This window comes from Aspergillus welwitschiae, assembly GCF_003344945.1.
Source record: "Aspergillus welwitschiae strain CBS 139.54b unplaced genomic scaffold BDQ94scaffold_5, whole genome shotgun sequence".
In the NCBI taxonomy this organism is placed as follows: Eukaryota; Fungi; Ascomycota; class Eurotiomycetes; order Eurotiales; family Aspergillaceae; genus Aspergillus; species Aspergillus welwitschiae.
This window is the reverse complement of record NW_020798699.1, coordinates 267,084-284,168: the sequence shown is the minus strand read 5'-3', so window position 1 is coordinate 284,168 and position 17,085 is coordinate 267,084. Positions and strand designations below refer to the sequence as shown.

The 17,085-nt window shown below is 49.3% G+C and overlaps 3 protein-coding genes across 3 annotated transcripts; 1 reads left to right on the top strand and 2 right to left on the bottom strand.

Annotated features, from left to right (window-relative positions):
• Positions 1–2,472: 2,472 nt before the first annotated feature.
• On the bottom strand, positions 2,473–4,840 carry has1 (ATP-dependent RNA helicase HAS1). Its single transcript, XM_026763395.1, has 5 exons — positions 4,168–4,840; positions 3,856–4,101; positions 3,325–3,800; positions 3,008–3,268; positions 2,473–2,940 (listed from the first exon to the last, which is right to left on the bottom strand). Exons 1-5 carry the CDS (start codon positions 4,754–4,756, stop codon positions 2,692–2,694), a joined length of 1,821 nt encoding a protein of 606 aa, XP_026629946.1. The 5' UTR covers positions 4,757–4,840; the 3' UTR covers positions 2,473–2,691.
• A 6,073-nt stretch (positions 4,841–10,913) lies between these two features.
• BDQ94DRAFT_167010 (transient receptor potential ion channel family protein) lies at positions 10,914–13,214 on the top strand (the record flags this gene model as incomplete). Its single annotated transcript, XM_026770700.1, has 2 exons — positions 10,914–11,286; positions 11,353–13,214. 2 exons carry the CDS (start codon positions 10,914–10,916, stop codon positions 13,212–13,214), a joined length of 2,235 nt encoding a protein of 744 aa, XP_026629945.1.
• Positions 13,215–14,173: 959 nt separating this feature from the next.
• BDQ94DRAFT_167009 (putative U1 snRNP complex component Yhc1) lies at positions 14,174–16,410 on the bottom strand (the record flags this gene model as incomplete). Its single annotated transcript, XM_026770699.1, has 5 exons — positions 14,174–14,514; positions 14,580–14,657; positions 14,731–14,859; positions 14,918–15,019; positions 15,816–16,410. 5 exons carry the CDS (start codon positions 16,408–16,410, stop codon positions 14,174–14,176), a joined length of 1,245 nt encoding a protein of 414 aa, XP_026629944.1.
• Between the last annotated feature and the right edge of the window lie 675 nt (positions 16,411–17,085).

Genomic DNA, 17,085 nt, shown 5'->3' with positions numbered 1-17,085 from the left:
AGGGAAGAGGGGGAAATGCCCAAGTGGATGATTGGTGATTGATTGATTGATTGATTGATGGGTGGGAACGGTGAGGGAGAGGGGAAAAAATAGAGAAGGCTGGTAAGGTCACTAAAGAACTAGTCAAAGGAGTATAAGGATGGATGGATGCTGGAGTTGGCGGTTTAGTGTCCAAGTCAAGTAACTAAACTCAGTGGCCGGCACTGATTAAGAAAAGTCACTGAAACTTAAGTAAGGTACGGCCTGGATGAGTTGGCCACGACCCAAGAAAGATGAGCTTCTTGTCCCTGCCAGCCTCGCGATTATCGCGTTTCCTGGGCTCTTATACTGCCGATGGCCTTCTTTCTGAAGCGGGATTTCCACTTCACTTTGGGTGTCATTATCGGTTGGGTTCGATAGAAGTGGACTGCTTGCTTCCTACGTGTGTGTATCCCCCGGGATCCATCCTCACTCCTCCTCCACCAGATGAGATCCACGCATGGTGACCGAGTAGAGCTGCGCTTCCCACGCTCTCTCACTCTTCCATCACAGCCTCGGGAATATAAATACTATTGAGCAGTCGGCTTTGCCGTTTTTCTCACTGTCGCCTAACGTGATCTTCCTCGATTCTCGATGATGCTTTCTCGAGCTTAAGGCTGAATCCCATTCTCATCCACTTGCGTCTTCTTTCCAGACACACCAAGGATGTAAGGAGCGTGAGGCTTGGAGAAATATGATTTTCTTGTTTCCTAAATCCAGACAAGTTCATGCGCGCACCTCCACTGGATGAGAGCGGGCTATTGCCTTCGTAGTGCGACCCGAGATGTGATCTGTTTCCTGTCTGTCTGCCACTCCCGATCTTGGGTGGCCCTATTACCGTTGTACAGGTGTGTGTGAGAGCAGCGTCTTTTGCCTCCCGAGACTCAGGGTGGTGAAACCTGGAGCGTGATGCTCAGGAATTGGCTGCCATATATACAGCATGAAACATGAGCCCTGCCAGCACCCAATGTCCAGAGGGTCTTTTGGTTCCGGAATGACTCGTCACATTAGAAGCCACGATCTCCTGTCTTCCGAACTCCGTACCTGGCTGGAATCGGATAATTCTAAAGACCACTGGCGGAGGAGGCTACCGGAACAGCATCAGCATCCGAACGAGCATGACTAGTGTAGGTACAGTCGTGTGGTTACTGGGATCAGGAAAGTCCGAAATCGAAAAATAAGATGATGAATAGTGAGTGAGTGAGTGGGTGGATCCCACTCACCCCTCCTCTCTCTCTCCCTGTGCCTTTTTTCCCCCGACCCGCACACGGAACCAGCAAGAGACTCTCATCTCTCACCTTGACTGGCTCATGGCGCAAAGCAAGAAAAGGAAAAGAGTCAGTCAAGGACCAGGACCAGGCGGTCTCCAGGACGACCAACTCCCAGCAATCATTGGCGGTTAAGGCTGCCAGCTCATCAATCACTCCGTTCCCCTCCGTTGACTCTGACTACACCTCCACGGCTGATTGGTAGCCTTTTTTTCGCTTTTTCTCATTGCAACGATCATCCTGCTGGAGTAGCACAGGTGACTGTCAGGACCAGGTGTTGCTTACGGCCACTTGCAACGTTGGATGTGCTCCGTACTTTTTTCGGTAGTGCATGATGGATGGGAGGAGGAAAGTTGGGTTCGACGGCGGATCCCGTCCCGTCCCTTTCCTTTCTTCCCTTTTTTGTCTTTCCCAGCCACCTTTTTTGACCAGCCACCCTCGGGTTTAAGTTGTTTAGGTTTGATGAGTTTGCTGGGATAGTCCATGCTTCCCCGGTCAGCGTGGTCTCATTTGCCCTTTCGAGTAGGTGTTTGCCAGGATATGGAAATGAAACCTCAATCCTGATGATCGGATTCGTCGGATCGAAATACTCTACTGGTCTTAATGTCCAATGCATGGGGTGTGGCGGGGCTGGGACCATATTGTTTGATTAATACTGAAGTTCGTTCAACAGGCAGCCATCACCCAGAGCCATAACGAGTAAATTTTATAGAAAATTAATACTCCATACGGGCCTATGAGAATTCCCATTTATTTCTCGCGGTGGGATTTTATTTCCTTTTGTCAAAGTCACCTGCCAATGTTTTTCTTCTTTCTCTGGAGCCGATATGCCAGATATAGAACAGCCCACTAATGAGATGTATTCTATAGAAGATGCGTACAGTTCCCACAGTTGCAGCAACAACAGTAGATAAGATTCACCGATCATCAACCTAATCCGCGCTATGTATCTATTCATAGCACAGCCTACCCGATACTTTGTTCCATTCTGTACCAGGCCTATACATGAATGACATGCATTGCAGCCATCGATAGGCCGTGAGCCACTCCTAGCTGCCAAGTACATCGGCTATCCAGTCGAGAGAGCTACAATGACCAGTCCTTGACCACAATCTTGGTTTCACAGAAGGAGACTCAGCACACTTCTCCAGTCACCTGTCTCAGTCTGTGCTTCTGGGTTCATTCTAGGGAGTAATCTCCGATCGGAGAAAAGAGTGTACCGAACAGGAGTACAGTTGCTAAGATGGTTGAATGCTTCTGAATGATAGAATCTATTCAAGAGAACGATTGAAATAATAATATAGACAAGTCCAGATATCCACAGGGTAAACTCCGAAACTAAAATGCCAGGTCTTAAGAAATCACACAAACCACTTGCTTTTCTCTTGCTTACTAGTCAGTCAGTTCAGTCATCCTCGTGCTTGCGCTTGAACTTCAACCCCTTCGGTTGGCTGCCGTAGTTTCGGCGTCCTTGCTGCTGCTGCTTCTTATCCCGACTCAGGCTGGAGCCCAGCTGGATGTCGATGCGCGGCGGCGTCGAGAATCCGAATCCCTTGGCAATCTTGACCAGGTCAAGCTTGTGCACGTCGAAGACGGACCGGAGCGAATGCGAGGCATATGCCTGGAGATAGGCTCTGTAACCTTCCTTGGCGGACTAGGTGGGTGGAGTCAGTATTGCATCGATATCGTACATAGGAGTCAAATGTAGCCTGTAAACTTACCTTGTTCAGATAGTAGTTCTGACCAATCAACTTCTCAAGTTGAGATTGAACGTTGACGATCTTGTTGGCCGGGAAGTCGAATTCCACGACGGGAACACGAGCCTCCTTGAGGTGCTTCAAGAAACCAACCTCGGAAGGCTGCAAGAACATCAAACTGCGTCCCTTTCCGTTCACACCACGAGCCGTACGACCGACACGGTGGACGTAATCCCTGGTGTCATCCGGAGGGTCGAACTGGATAATCCAGTCCACAGCCGGAATCTATACTATTTAGATCATGCTCTGGGCGTTTTGTTCATGGGCAGGGAGAAACTCACATCCAAACCTCTGGCAGCAACGTCAGTACAGATCAGGGTTCCCTGCTTGGCATTGCAGAACTCGAAGAATGTGTTGGTCCGCTTCTGCTGCTTCTGCTTGCCGTGGAGTTCAAGCACCGGCAGGTCGATGTAGTTGAGCAGCTCCGCGTGGTACTTCACACAGTTACAGCTGGAGAAGAAGACAATGATCTTCTTCTTGAGGTTGCGCTTAAGGAAGGAGAAAAGAAGCAGGAAGCGCTTGTCAGCCTCACAGATGACATAACCCTGTTCCAAACCTTCAACTGTGCTGTGCTCCTTGCGGTGGTCAACGTTGATGTACAAGGGGCCAGGCCGCAGCGATATACGCGCCAAATCCTCGACTTTCGTGGTCTGGGTGGCAGAGAACAGCATGGTCTGTCTCTCCTCGGAGGGCAGGATCTTGACAATCTGACGCATTTCGTCCTCGAAACCGACTTCCAGGATACGGTCCGCCTCATCTGCACAGACGTTAGAGTCGTTTTCCTGTTATGTTCGTAATCACGTCACGCTTACCAATAACAAGTGTCTTCAGGTTCTTGAACACAAAGCCAGGGGTGTTCTGCAGATGATCGAGCAAACGTCCAGGGGTGGCAATAAGCAGGTTGACACCCTTGGTGAGCTTCTCTGCCTCAGCTCGGCGGTTGGCACCTCCGATAACGATACCATATGTTTGCGAGTGGTGCGCCATCAACTCTCTGGCCACACCGAATATTTGCAGCGCCAACTCTCTGGTGGGGGAAACAACAAGAACACCAGTACCTGGAACCGGAATATTAGCACACGTTCAATGGAGTGAACACCTGGTAGAGATGGCCAAAAACCCACCATTGCGAGGCTTGAACCGCAGAGCGCTCAACATCTCCACAGCAGGGATCAAAAACGACAAAGTCTTTCCGGAACCCGTCTTTGCAGCACCGAGGACATCACGACCAGCAAGTAGCGGAGGAATAGTACGTTGCTGAATCTCGGTCATAGTCTCGAAGCCCATATCCTGAATACCCTTCATCGTCTTCTCAGAGAGGTTCAATTCCGTGAACTTCTTCGGCTCGCCATCCGTCTGAGGCAGACGCACAGCGTCCAAAGAAGGAAGGTCTGCACCATTTCCATCCTCCTTGCCCTCGTTATCATCTTCATCTTCGGGATCGGCCTCACGGACTTCTTCCTCGCTGTCATTCTCATCCTCGTTGCTGGAGTCATCAACCTTGCGCTTCTTGGGCTTTTCTTCCTTCTCAGCCTCCTTGGCGGCCTTCTTCTTCGACTTCTTTTCCGTAGGTGTCTCCGTCACTTCGGTCGTCTCTCCATTGTCGACAGCGGGCTTCGGAGAAGCATCGTCGGCGTCGGTCGCAGCGCGCGCACCGTGCTTTCTCTTGCGCTTCTTGTTGATGGATTTCGCAGTATCCACAGGAATCGGCATCTTGACTGAGTACCTTCCGTAGAAAGGTTCCCTTTGCGAATAGAAAAATTCGACGTTGGGGTTGGGTCTGGAACGTGAAGCTGGTACGGCCCTTTTTTTTTCTTTCCTCTTTTTTTTTTGGTCCGATTCTGCCAAACTCCGCGTCACGTGCTGATAAGAGGCGATAATTGGCTGTGGCAAGTCCGTGCGTTGGTGCCTGAGGCTGTCACAGCCATGGATATACTACCTATACTACTGCTTGCTTTTTGTGCATACGAAGCATAGTGCTTATCTTCCAGTGTATGTCAAGAAACCTGAAACTGTTAAGTTAGATAAGTATCGTGTTACTGGTTCAGAGGATGGCACTTCCTCATACTATGTGTCATGCTATCCGCGAACAACAATGCCCTCACGCCTCTAGACTGTTTGCCAGTGGCATCTTTGCAAGCCATACTATCTCCTACTTCTATAGCTCAAAACTACTAAGCAACATGAGAGCTATCCATAATGACAGGTATATACAGTCTGTACCCTTCAATATGTCCTTTTCAAAACTCAACCGATCACCGTTCAATGGACCAGCTCTGACGAAGTGGAGATCGGCATTCAGACTCGAACGTTTTCGCCATTAACACGTCGGACTTACCAGACAAATTCGAGGAATTGCTGATACTTCTGGACGGTTTGCGATGATTATTTCCCATAAAAATGGGTGGATATAGACCTCTCCGATATTATAGGGAAATATAGCCCGAAAGTCCGAGACCCGAACCAGGATAGTTCGGCCTTAGAGCTTCATGTCACTGTTTCATGCGCGATTCTTAACTATCGGCTGTAAGAGATAGGAGGCACTATATTCTACTATACAGCCTCCGGCATCTATTCAAAGTTCATACTAAACATACATACTGAGTACATGTTTCCCTAAGCCTGAGGCAGCATGCCCTCTTCCTCTAGAACGAACAGGGTGGATACAGAGCTACCAATTCACATATAAAGGTACTGCCATCACGAACATAGTGCCCTACGCCGAAAGCTTTGCCATCCTGCTACAGTGCTTACGATCATCATCGACGAACCCAGCTACAAGACACGGGATGCGTAGGCCCAATTCCATCCCATATATTCCGGGGATGGACTCCCTGAAGCGCTAGTCGTGGCTGTGAGGCTCGTTTCCCCCTTTTCCCCTTCTTACATTCACTCGCATGTGTCGGACTCTGACTTGCTCTCGGTCAACCCGTTCGTTGAAATCAACATCTGAGATATCCCAAATCTACCCCTGATCGCGGCGTGGCTTAGCTCGGATTCCTTCCAGGAACGTACCTTGTAAGCAAGCGAACATAGCACATCGGACTAGTCTAGTTGTTGGGGGAAAAGACTGGTTCGACGTTTCAGATGTATCTATACTTAGATAGACACCAAGCAACAGACATATGGAAACAAAGGTTCGCTTCTAGTTTGTAAAGTAGGAGGTTGCCATAGGGCCAGGAAATCCTACTGTGTACTTAAACTAGCCCTTCTGTTCAATACAAGCGATACTCCGCGGAGGTCAGCCCAACTTTACGAAGTACACAGAAGGTCGGTGTCAACATGCACATAGAAATAAAAGCGCGGTGTACGCAAACGGGATAGATGACAGTTGTTCGTCAAATAAGCACGGACGAGACGGAGTAGTAGCCTAAGTACCACTGTGTGTCTTTTGTGTATGTGCTTCTTGAGCGTAAGCGGGCCTGTTGGGGACGGCTAATACGTAAGTGAGGTATATAAAGACACGTCATCAGTGTTGTCCGATGAATAGGTATGATCCATTGGCAATTAGCTGCAAAAAATCGGTAAGTAGGTTGTTGGATGTATTGTGAATAATGTAGGATAGGAATTAAGAGCGTATGGACTGGCAATTAGTTATTATTGAGTTCCAGGGAGGTATCTACTCTGTAAATACCGCGCATAACTAGCGATTGCCGTCTACTTAAGCCATTAGTGAGGTTGGGGAATATACACCTAGCCGATGAGCTCTGGTCTAGTGGGTTCATGGGTCCCGAGAGCTTGCCTTAAGAATCTTTGGGGAAGTATTTTTCCTACTGTTGATTTGACAGGATAGTGGGGTGAATGGGATAGGATATGTTGTTGAGGAGCGATAGTATGTCATATAAGGTGTCTGGGGACTGAATTTGATGATAAGGCTTTTTTTTGGACATTTCGTACGAAGTAGATATAATCTGATAGTAGGCTACTGAGTCCCAAGCAGTTGGCCTAATGATGAAATCCCGAGATATCAGCAGGATAAAACTGACTGTCATGATTTGGTTTGAGAAGGTCATGTTCACTTGAGATTATATATATATCCAACCATGAGTCCGATAGTAGTATCCCAGAGAGACATGAGATGACCGTGCTAGCAATACCACTACAACAGAGGAGATGCAGATAGATGCCGACACAATTAATTATCAGCAAGTCACTTGTATGCCATAGTTTAGCGTTTGTGTAATTCGCGAACTGTCTTCTCAAAAACATCTCTAGTCCGACAAACAGTAGTCACACAACAAATACGATACTGTCCAGCAAGCATAATTATGAACAATTACCTAATCATAAAACATCATTTACAATGATCATAAACCATCCAGAAACACAGCTAAAACTCGAGAAACACAATATCATGAAACACCCACCAGACACTCCGGTTAACACTCGTGGCCCAGGCCCTAGCAAAGAACCAGAAAACCAGGAAGAGTGGCGTAGCCGAGAGACTACGCAATCCGTGGTTCTGCACTCGTAAGTAGGGCCAGGAGAACCAAAAATAGGACGAGCCTTTCCGTCCAACCCATGGTTGAGGCGTCAGCGGTTTAGGACCCTGTGGATGGGCTGGATGATCCGATACTACGGTGCGGTTTGCTTCCTTTGATCGCTCTGAAGGAAGAAGGTAAGAGGATGGAGAATTGTATTGTTGTCGATTTTTCTCCGCTCATCGGGTATGATGGAAGAAGGGGGAAAATGCACGGGGTTGGGAGGAGAGGAGAGGAGAGATGATCAATGGGGACTGGACGTCATGATGCGCAAGTCACGGACGGGCAAAGTCTGATGATCTGCCTTTTTTTCGCTCGGGGGTTGATCAGGGATGCGGGATGCGGTGGCATCTTAGCAAGTTGAACTACGATGTCCGTGTGTCTTGGAAGGTCTTCCGAGACAAGTGGTAGCAGGTGTATATTCAGTGTTATAAGAAAGGATGAGACCTGGAAAAGCATGAAATATTGTTTCCTTACTGCAAGAAAGAGGATTGGTTTGCAATTAATTAAATCGGAAAGAGGTGGTAGATAGTGTGGTTTCTGGAAGATTGGGCAAGGAGGCGGCTGTGCAGACACACCAGTTTTCCCCTCGCCAAACTATCTAATAGTAGATTAAAAGAGCAGCCCATAGTTAAGCCCTCGACGGCAGGCTTGCTGTTAGTGGCATTCTGGGAACGCCCTCTGGGGCGCCCTACCGCACGCACTAACACTTATGTCAATCAAAGAAGAAACATACGAGTACGATCCGCTGTCCTATTCCGTTGATCTGCCAGATCAACAGTTATTAACACGGTTCCAAAGTAAAACCACGCATGAGCAATGACCCAACTCTCTGCCGTTTCTCTGTCCCATTGAGGCAGGTTATCTGCATCTGACATGCGACAGGATCGAAATTTCCACGCGCTTGACGGAGTACAGGGGAATTACTCAGCAGGCTCAGGTTGTTAGTTACCGCGTTACACACGGGGTTCAGACACAGGGTCCAGGTCCACGGTTGAAACACAAATAGATCGGTCGGAAGATAACCTATGCTGCGAGATTTGACAGTTCCAGTTGATCGATAAACGACCTGACATCTCATATGTATGGGGTACGGAGAGACTGGTGCTGTGGTTCTCAATGACGGCCATTGGAGAGATTCTTCTGCTGCTTCTTCCTACGTTGCATTGTCCTCTGATGCTTGCGCTGGATGGAGAACGCACCTCGACGTTTCAGTTGCAGTAGTGCGTATCATTGGGTCGTCGCAACAACTCGTGGGAAGGCCAAGTTATTAATAGCATCGATGTATTCCGATCCAGGCGGTGAGCGGGGGAACAAGGAAAAAAGAAATGAAGCAGGAGGGGCAAAAGAAAACACGACAAAAAATATATTCTTCGACGACAGCTACAAAGTACTTTGTTAGGTGCGTGGATGAATTGCCACTGAGTCAAGGTGGCAGTAAGACAAGAAAGCGAGTTCTGATGTAGATCTTCTCGGACATACAAAGTACAGCAAGACAAGATGGACCGTGTTCTCCAGTGCGTCTGTCCACTATCCACGGCATTGCGATCACGACGAACAGCGGCAGACATTTCAGATCCACTGACATTGAATTTTAACCTCTGCGAGGCTGCAGGTTGCACCCCACAAGCAAGCACGGAGGATGATAATTTCGTAATGCCATAGGAGGATGGAACCATTCATGATTGCCAGCCGTTTTTACCACCCCCCAGGCGCCATAAAATTTGCTCTGGCCCGCCCGATGCTAGACAAATCAGAGTGCGGCCCGGCGGGTAAAGGAAAGCATAAGTAGGCATCCGCATTTGGCCAGACCCAACCCCCTGAGGGACGCGCGTGCACCCACTGGAGTCGGACTGAAGGTGAGCCTTGGGACTTGGGGCAGAAAAAGGCAAATAATGGGGGGGAATGATGATGACTTCAAGTTGGTACGGTACCGACAGACTGGCTGCAAAGTAGCAAGTTAATTTACAGTCAATCATTCCAGGTGTGGCAGCTGCAGCGGGACATAGTACTAGTTAGCCATACATACATAGTATATGAGGTCGGCAGCTGAGCAGGATGAGTGACCTGCTCTGTTCATACTGACTTTTTGACTGACCTCCCTCCTGTGAACCGTGTGATCATTCAGTGAGAAGAACTCTAGGAGAGTCTGATTCATGCGTATAAGTGATTGGTCCAAACTGAGATCAACTTACTGACCATTATCATCTGTCATCCATTCTCATTGTCTTGGCTACTATTATTGTTCCTGCGTGCTTGAAGTACTACTATTACTACTGCTACTAGTAGTAGTAGTCCTCATCTCCATCCATCAAATACCGACCTGATACGGTATTGTACATACTCCGCCCGGTGGTGGTTCGACTCCACTTTCCCGTGACAAAGTAGCCATTGAGCCCTGTTATTGGTGAGAGCGAGGACGGCCCCCGAGCTGAGTCAGCGCAGAGGAGGGTCCCGGGCGGTTTCAAACAAACCAACAAGCAGAAACCCAGCATTCCATTCCCGGCCGTCTCTCCTGCGACCCCGAAATCCCCTGAAGAAAATAATACACACACGTCCAAACGCTGTGACTGTGTTGTGTCTTGCGTCTTGAAGGGAGGACGTCGCTTTCTCTTCCTTCTTCCCTTTCTCTACCCTCTTGTCTGGATCTTCTTGTTTCTTCTTCTTTTTTTCCCTTCCTCTCGTTGCATCCCTCTCTTTTCGCCAATTCGACCTGCGTTCCCCGTCCCCAGAGGGTGCGAAACACCTCTCCCCTCTTTTCCTCCCCTTCCCGCTTTTTTAGGGAGACTCAGGCAACCATCTATCCCATCCTCCGTCCCTTTCCCCGTGTGTCGTCCTTCAACTTAACAACCCCCCGGCCATACTGTGTGTCGCCATCCCACGCTCGCTTTGTTGTTATTTCGACTTCCAACTACGACACTCTCTTGAACTCTTTATACTACTACCACAGTCGACACTCATTTTATATATCGCATTCTTTTTTTTGCAAATCGTTCTTTCAACCCGACGTAACCCGTTTCATCCGCTCTTTTTGTTCCAGTATCCGGAAAGCAAGCGCCCTGGGCTACCAATGACGTGGTGAACCGTAACCGCAACAGGATCCCACCCCCATCGAGCGATAATCCTTACATACTACCCTATCCGACTCTTCCTACGATCCTACCCTCCGCAATTTCCACTGCGGTACCACTCTCTTTTCCCAAGGCAAGACTACAGCTTCCGCCGACTTCCTACACGACCGCATCCGGCCGCGCCAAGCTGGTGCTCTGGAGTACCACCCTATTGTTCGATCGCCTTGATTTTTTATCCCCGCGGCTCCCGCACTGGTCGACGGGCGCCTTCGTTACTTCTTACGAAACGACAAGTTGTCGGCTACATAGCTTGCCAGAATGCGATTAATATCCATGTTCATCGGCCTTCTGGTCGTCCTGCTCAACTCCCCGCAGGCGGCCGCCGTCAAGCTTATCGAGTCCAATGCTCTTAGTATTTGCCAGGACAGTTCGAATTTCACGGCCACTTACTTCAGTGTTACATTCACACCCGGCAACCGCTCGCTCACCTTCAGCTTCGATGGAGTGTCTGCAATTTCTGGAAAGGTCACTGCAGAGCTCGTGCTCGAGGCCTACGGTATCCAGGTGTTGACCAAGACTCTTGACCCCTGTGAGATGGATCTTACTGGACTCTGTCCCATGAATGCAGGCACAATCGATGTTCCGAAAGCCGTCATCACCGTGCCTGAGTCGGTGGTCAAGTCCATTCCAAGTAAGTGATCTCCGCCATTGGCGGCCCCTTCGAGTGAGCCCTAGTTCATTGACAATTTGCGCGTAGACATTGCATACACCGTCCCGGATCTTGATGCCAACGTGCGGATCTATATCAACTCTACCACCACCGGTGAAGCCATTACCTGTGTGGAAGCATCCCTCTCCAACGGCAAGACAGTTTATCAAAAGGGTGTCGGCTGGACTACAGCCATTATCTCCGGTCTCGGTCTTGCTGCCTCTGCTATCACCTCTGGATTAGGACATTCGAACACGGCTGCTCACGTCGCGGCTAATGCGCTCTCGCTCTTCGGTTTCATGCAGTCTCAAGCGATGATTGGTATGACATCCGTCGCCATGCCTCCGATCGTGGAGTCTTGGACCCAGAATTTCCAGTGGAGTATGGGTATCATCCATGTGGGCTTCCTGGAAACTATCTGTACATGGTATCAGCGCTCGACTGGAGGGACGGCTTCGACCCTTCTTTCGGACTTGTCCACTACGTCCGTTCAACTCTACAGACGCAAGCGCTCCCTCGATGATGAGCCCATTGTCCGGAAGGCCACTGGGTATTTCAAGCATTGGCAGAAACGTTCGGATGCCAGTACCCAAACTGCCACGGATTCTAGCGTCATTGTTCGTGGTATTGAGCGTGTTGGTTTCAAGGCTGGAATTGAAACCACCAACATCTTCCTTACCGGTCTTATCTTCTTCGTTGTATTCGTTGCGCTGGTGATGGCCCTTGTCGCTGTTTTCAAGCTTGGCTGTGAGGTCCTTGCTAAGAACGGCAAGATGAAGGGGGATAAATTCCAAGAGTTCCGTAACGGATGGAAGGTTGTCGCACGTGGAATCCTGTTCCGACTTACGCTGATCGGCTTTCCCCAAATGTGTGTACTCTGCCTGTGGGAATTCACTCGGGTAGACTCAGCTGCGGAGGTGGTTCTTGCTGTGATCATGTTCCTTTCGGTGGTTGCAGCGCTGGGTTGGGCAGCATTGAAGGTGTTGCGTCTGGCCAAGCGATCTGTCATCATGCACAAGAACCCGGCTTATATCCTCTACTCCGACCCTACCTGCCTGAATAAGTGGGGCTTCTTGTATGTCCAGTACCGCGCAACTGCGTACTACTTCATCGTCCCGTTCTTGGGCTACATCCTGATCAAGGGCCTTTTCATTGGCTTGAGTCAGCCCGCCCCGGTCGTGCAAACCATCGCCCTTGTCATCATTGAAGCTGCTATGCTCATTGCTGTCAGCGTCCTCCGGCCCTGGATGGACAAGAAGACCAATATCTACAACATTTCGATTGCCGCCATCAACTTCCTCAACACGATTTTCCTGCTATTCTTCTCGGATGTGTTCAACCAACCCGGAATTGTCACTGGTGTTATGGGTGTTGTTTTCTTCGTCTACAACGCCGTGTTTGCTCTGGTGTTGTTGATTCTGGTCTTGATCGCATCTGTTTACGCCATTGTTTCCAAGAACCCCGACACGCGGTACCAGCCCATGAGAGATGATCGGGGTTCGTTCATTAAGAACGGGGGTCAGTTGACCACCGAACTGGATGCTCTGGGTGCTACCGCCCGTGGAGACATGAAGGGGTCGCCGTACCAATCCAGTCCGTTTGAGGATGACAACACGTCCTTCTCGAGCGGAAATGGTGCCAGTGTTAGCCGCCAGAATCTCGAAGCCCCTGATGCTCAGACACACCAGACCACTCGTCATTCCCCGGTTTCCCCTGTCGACCCGTCTTTGCCGCTGTTCCCCAGCGACAACTCGGCCCGCAATGGCCCTCCTGCCTACGATGCTAATTTCGGGCGTTCGCCGTCTCCTGTACCACGGAACTACAACAGCTCCCCCTTCCAAAACCCACATGCATACCGGCAACAAAACAACCCGAGCCCATGGCAACGGGGAGCAGGTTACGACCACTGAAAGACTTAATATGATTGCTTTCTAGCCTTGCTTGAGATGAAGTTATGGCTTAGTGCGGGCATGGGTTGATTCTTCGGGCCCTATTCTAGCTTTCCACTGACTGCATCCTCCCCCCCGCGCTATGTGCGTTTTTTTGCTTTTTATATTGCGATTCCACCCATTTGCTTGCCTATATGCTCTTGGCTACCATTCCTTGTCGTATACTATGATATACAGGAAAATTACTTGTTTCCTTCTTTTCTTTCTCCCAAATCCTCTGGCTCTCATCCGAATCCTTACCAAGGCAATCCACCTTTCATTTCCTTCCCACCTTTTTTTCTCTCTCGATTTATTTTCACCGCTGGCGTTCTGAAATACTGGATCTGGAGATCGGTACTTGGGTTTTGTGTGGACTACGTGAAGTGTTCCTTTTATTTTATTAGCTGGCAGGGGGTCTGTCTACTTGTCTGATCCGATATCCCTGTATTATTCTTTGTGGTTTCATCGTGTATGGATAGAAATCATAATGCTATGCCTGAGTTGCATTGACCTTTATTCCGAAACTATTCAAAAGAATCTATTGTAGCTTGTAGATGTCGTTTTATCAAGATTGTCGTAGTACTACTAAAGGAACGTTTACAGACCTTGATTCCGAAATATTACCAAATGCAACTGACTACGACTTAACTATGCATCATGACTAAGTAAATAGAGAACCCATCCATCCAATAAATCCTTTTATTCATATTCTGTTGATTTACCAACTTTTTCTTCCTTTCAATCAGACAAAAGAAAGAAATATTGCATAACCGAATTCCCCATAGATAGAACGCTGGTATGGAATCACTTCAAAATCAAAAGAAAGCGGGGTCTAGACAAAACAAATAGAGAAATTGAAAATAGGAAAGAAAAACAACCCCCTCCGTAAAAAATCAAACAAGCGGCACATGATACAGATACACGTAAGATAAATCCTGCCATCACCGCTTGTCACCCAATCCCGGAGGCGGACCAGGCAAACCGGCGCCCATACCGGGCGGTGGTGCGTAACCACCATCCTGTCCCGGCGGTCCAGCTATACCGGGCGTAGGACTGGGGCTGTATCCTGCTGGAGCTTGACCTGGGGGAGGGATGGGGGGGAACCCGGCAGCAGCAGCACCAGGGGGAGGAGTCGGGAAGTTCGGAGGGAATCCGCCAGGCGGAGGAGGGAAGCCCTGGGCACCGGGGGGCATGTTGGGGAGAAGGGGGAGACCGGCAGGAGGGGCGGCGCCTGCTGGACCGGGGAAGGGAGGCGGAAAGGGGAGACCTCTTGCTCCGGGGGCTGTTTTCATGAAGGTTAGGTACTCATGGTGTTGGTTTGCTTTGTGGGGGATAGGTGCAACGTACGAGGAGGCATGCCCGGTGCGCCGGGTGCGCCCAGAGGAGGCATTCCAAAGGGAGGTGGAGGGAGTTGACCTGGTCGGCCTGAATGTCAGTAGTTAGCTTGTGGATTGCTTTGATTGTTGCTGAAGGTGTAGTAGGTGGCGATGTGACATACCAGGGAAGCCAAATGGAGGAGGGTAAGCACCCGGGGGAGCCATTGCGGGATTCGGGACAGCCTGGCCTTCGGCGGCGTAGGACGAGGTGATGGAATCGATGACCGATTGGGCCTTTTCTTGTCCGATTTCTGGTGTCGCGTTAGCAGCACGCATTGAGATGGTCTGAGGCGAATGGGGCCGCCGTACGTTGGTAGTATTCCAGCACGTTTCTGAGGTGGTTACGTCCAGCATTGTGCGCCTTGCGCACGCTCATCGAGTCGTGCGTGAGGTAGACATCGCAGTAGTCGCCTATATTCGATTGGATACATCGGTCAGTGGGAATGTGACTCCGGAGATAATGGCTGGATAGGAGGGTGGAAGGAATTGCATGCGCGGTGGACAAGTCTGCGGGTGGGTGTTGAAGGGGTTGGGGTGGTCCTACAAAAGAGTAAAGTGACTGTCAGTATCAAGGTTTCATCGAAAGGGGAGGAGATGACTTATATTTGGGCATTTTGGTATTCAAAGAGCAACTGCTCTTTGCAAGCGAAATAAGCTCAAGTCGGATGCGCGCAGGTGGCGCGATGCGCGTGAGAGATGGCTCGGTGGGAAGAGTACGGCGGTGTATTCGCTGAAATTATAGCAGTCTAATGAAAGAGCGATAATACTGATATTGAATGAGCACAAAGGACCGTTGATGCTAGCTAGAGAGAAATCAATGGCGACGCACTGCTTGAGGCGGAGATCGCTGCGATATCAGGGCGGTCAATTACGGCAATATATTAGGGAAGTGATTCTGTGGCCTCAGGCAAAAACACATATCTAACTATATCACCATCTACACGTGTGCAGCGAAGGCCATTGCAAAACAGTCTGATGAACTACTTGATCGTGCGATTGGTAGGTAAATACAATACTCTATATGAAGAGTCCGTCTATATTCCCGTAAACCTCATGTAAGATAGTACTATCTAGATAGATACAAAGTGGTGATTCTTCGACGTTTCCGTATCAGTCAAATCATCCCATACTTGATGGTTTGATTTAAGTGCTTGTCTTTTTTCAACCCTTTCAGTCCTGGCCCTGTGCCCAAGGAATCCATTAGAACTAAGGACGGCGTCACGACCCAGGTGAGGGCTTAACATATGAGGAGCTTTGTACCGTGCCAGTCTGAGCGGGGGAAATCCGTCATATTCAAAGATGTCTTCAGCGATTTCCAAGAGCAGCTCCGGCCACAGAATGACGTCTTTCTCAGACAACAGTGGTTTTCTACCCACTAAGCGTTGGAACTCCAACCTGACTGGAGGGCCTCGAACAGTTGGAGGGTCATCTCCATAGCACACTTCAGTAGTTGAAATCAGGTCTGGAATATAGGCTGTCCCAGGTTGCGCTCCGGGGTCGGAAGGAACACTGAACTTTGGGAAATACTTTTCGAATACTATACTCCTACTATCTTTGCGCACACTAATCAAGACCACGATCTGTACTTGCCCTTTAGAGTTATTTATCCACCAGGAGGCATCTTGGCGGAGTCTGGGCATCGATTCTGCTACCGCACTCTGAATGACGATTTTTGGCCAATCCTCATTCCTAGTTTTCATTAAAGGATGGGAGCAACTATCGTCTGCTTCTTTCATGGAACCTGCAGGGCTGATGTGCAGGGACGGCCATAGGGCAGGACGCTCCTCGATGCCGAGGCTCATGATCCTTAACTGGGAGGTGATCTCTCGCCTAAATGCCATGCGAGCCGCGTTCTGCCTAGGTATGGCAATTTTGACAATAAGTGTTTTGATATCTGGGAAGTATGTGAACCTGACTGAGTAACATAGCTGCTGGCGATTCTCGACCAGGTGTTGAAAATCTTGTCCAGACACACATCCTAGAGACAGGTATTAGTCGATATCATGCTCTTCGAGTGTATCAAATGTGGATTTGATTGTTTCCTTGAGCTTATGAATGCCTTTATATATCTCTGGGGGATACTTCCCGACCAAGGCGAGGTCAGTTGAGGGCAGAATAGCATACTTGGGTTCTGTTAAGGGTGGACCTTCATCTCGGCCTGAACTCAATGGTCTCTCCATTTTCAGATTTACTTAGCTGGTCTACCGTGAGGTAAGATGAAGTCCCACTTCAATAGCATAGAGCGTATACTCGAGCTTCAAGAGACGAGGACCTGGGAGGCTAGTTGGGGAGTGAAAGAGGAAAGCAAGGTGGAGGAAAACATCTTCAGTATATATATATCAAGAGAGCTAGAATCAACGGAGTCAGCCGCAAGACACTGGCAATTCGTACTTGACGTAGAGCAACTCAGGCAAAAGCCGACGTCTTATAGTTGTAGCCGGACTACCTTAGTCCTCCAGCCAAAAATAACCCCGTAC

Excerpts from the sequence above, each read along its gene's own strand:
- has1 (XM_026763395.1), bottom strand. The coding sequence starts at position 4,756 with ATGCCGATTCCTGTGGATACTGCGAAATCCATCAACAAGAAGCGCAAG. Across the intron at positions 3,801-3,855 it reads CCTGAAGACACTTGTTATTG|ATGAGGCGGACCGTATCCTG; the intron begins GTAAGCGTGACG and ends ACGTCTGTGCAG. Across the intron at positions 3,269-3,324 it reads TTGCTGCCAGAGGTTTGGAT|ATTCCGGCTGTGGACTGGAT; the intron begins GTGAGTTTCTCC and ends TAAATAGTATAG.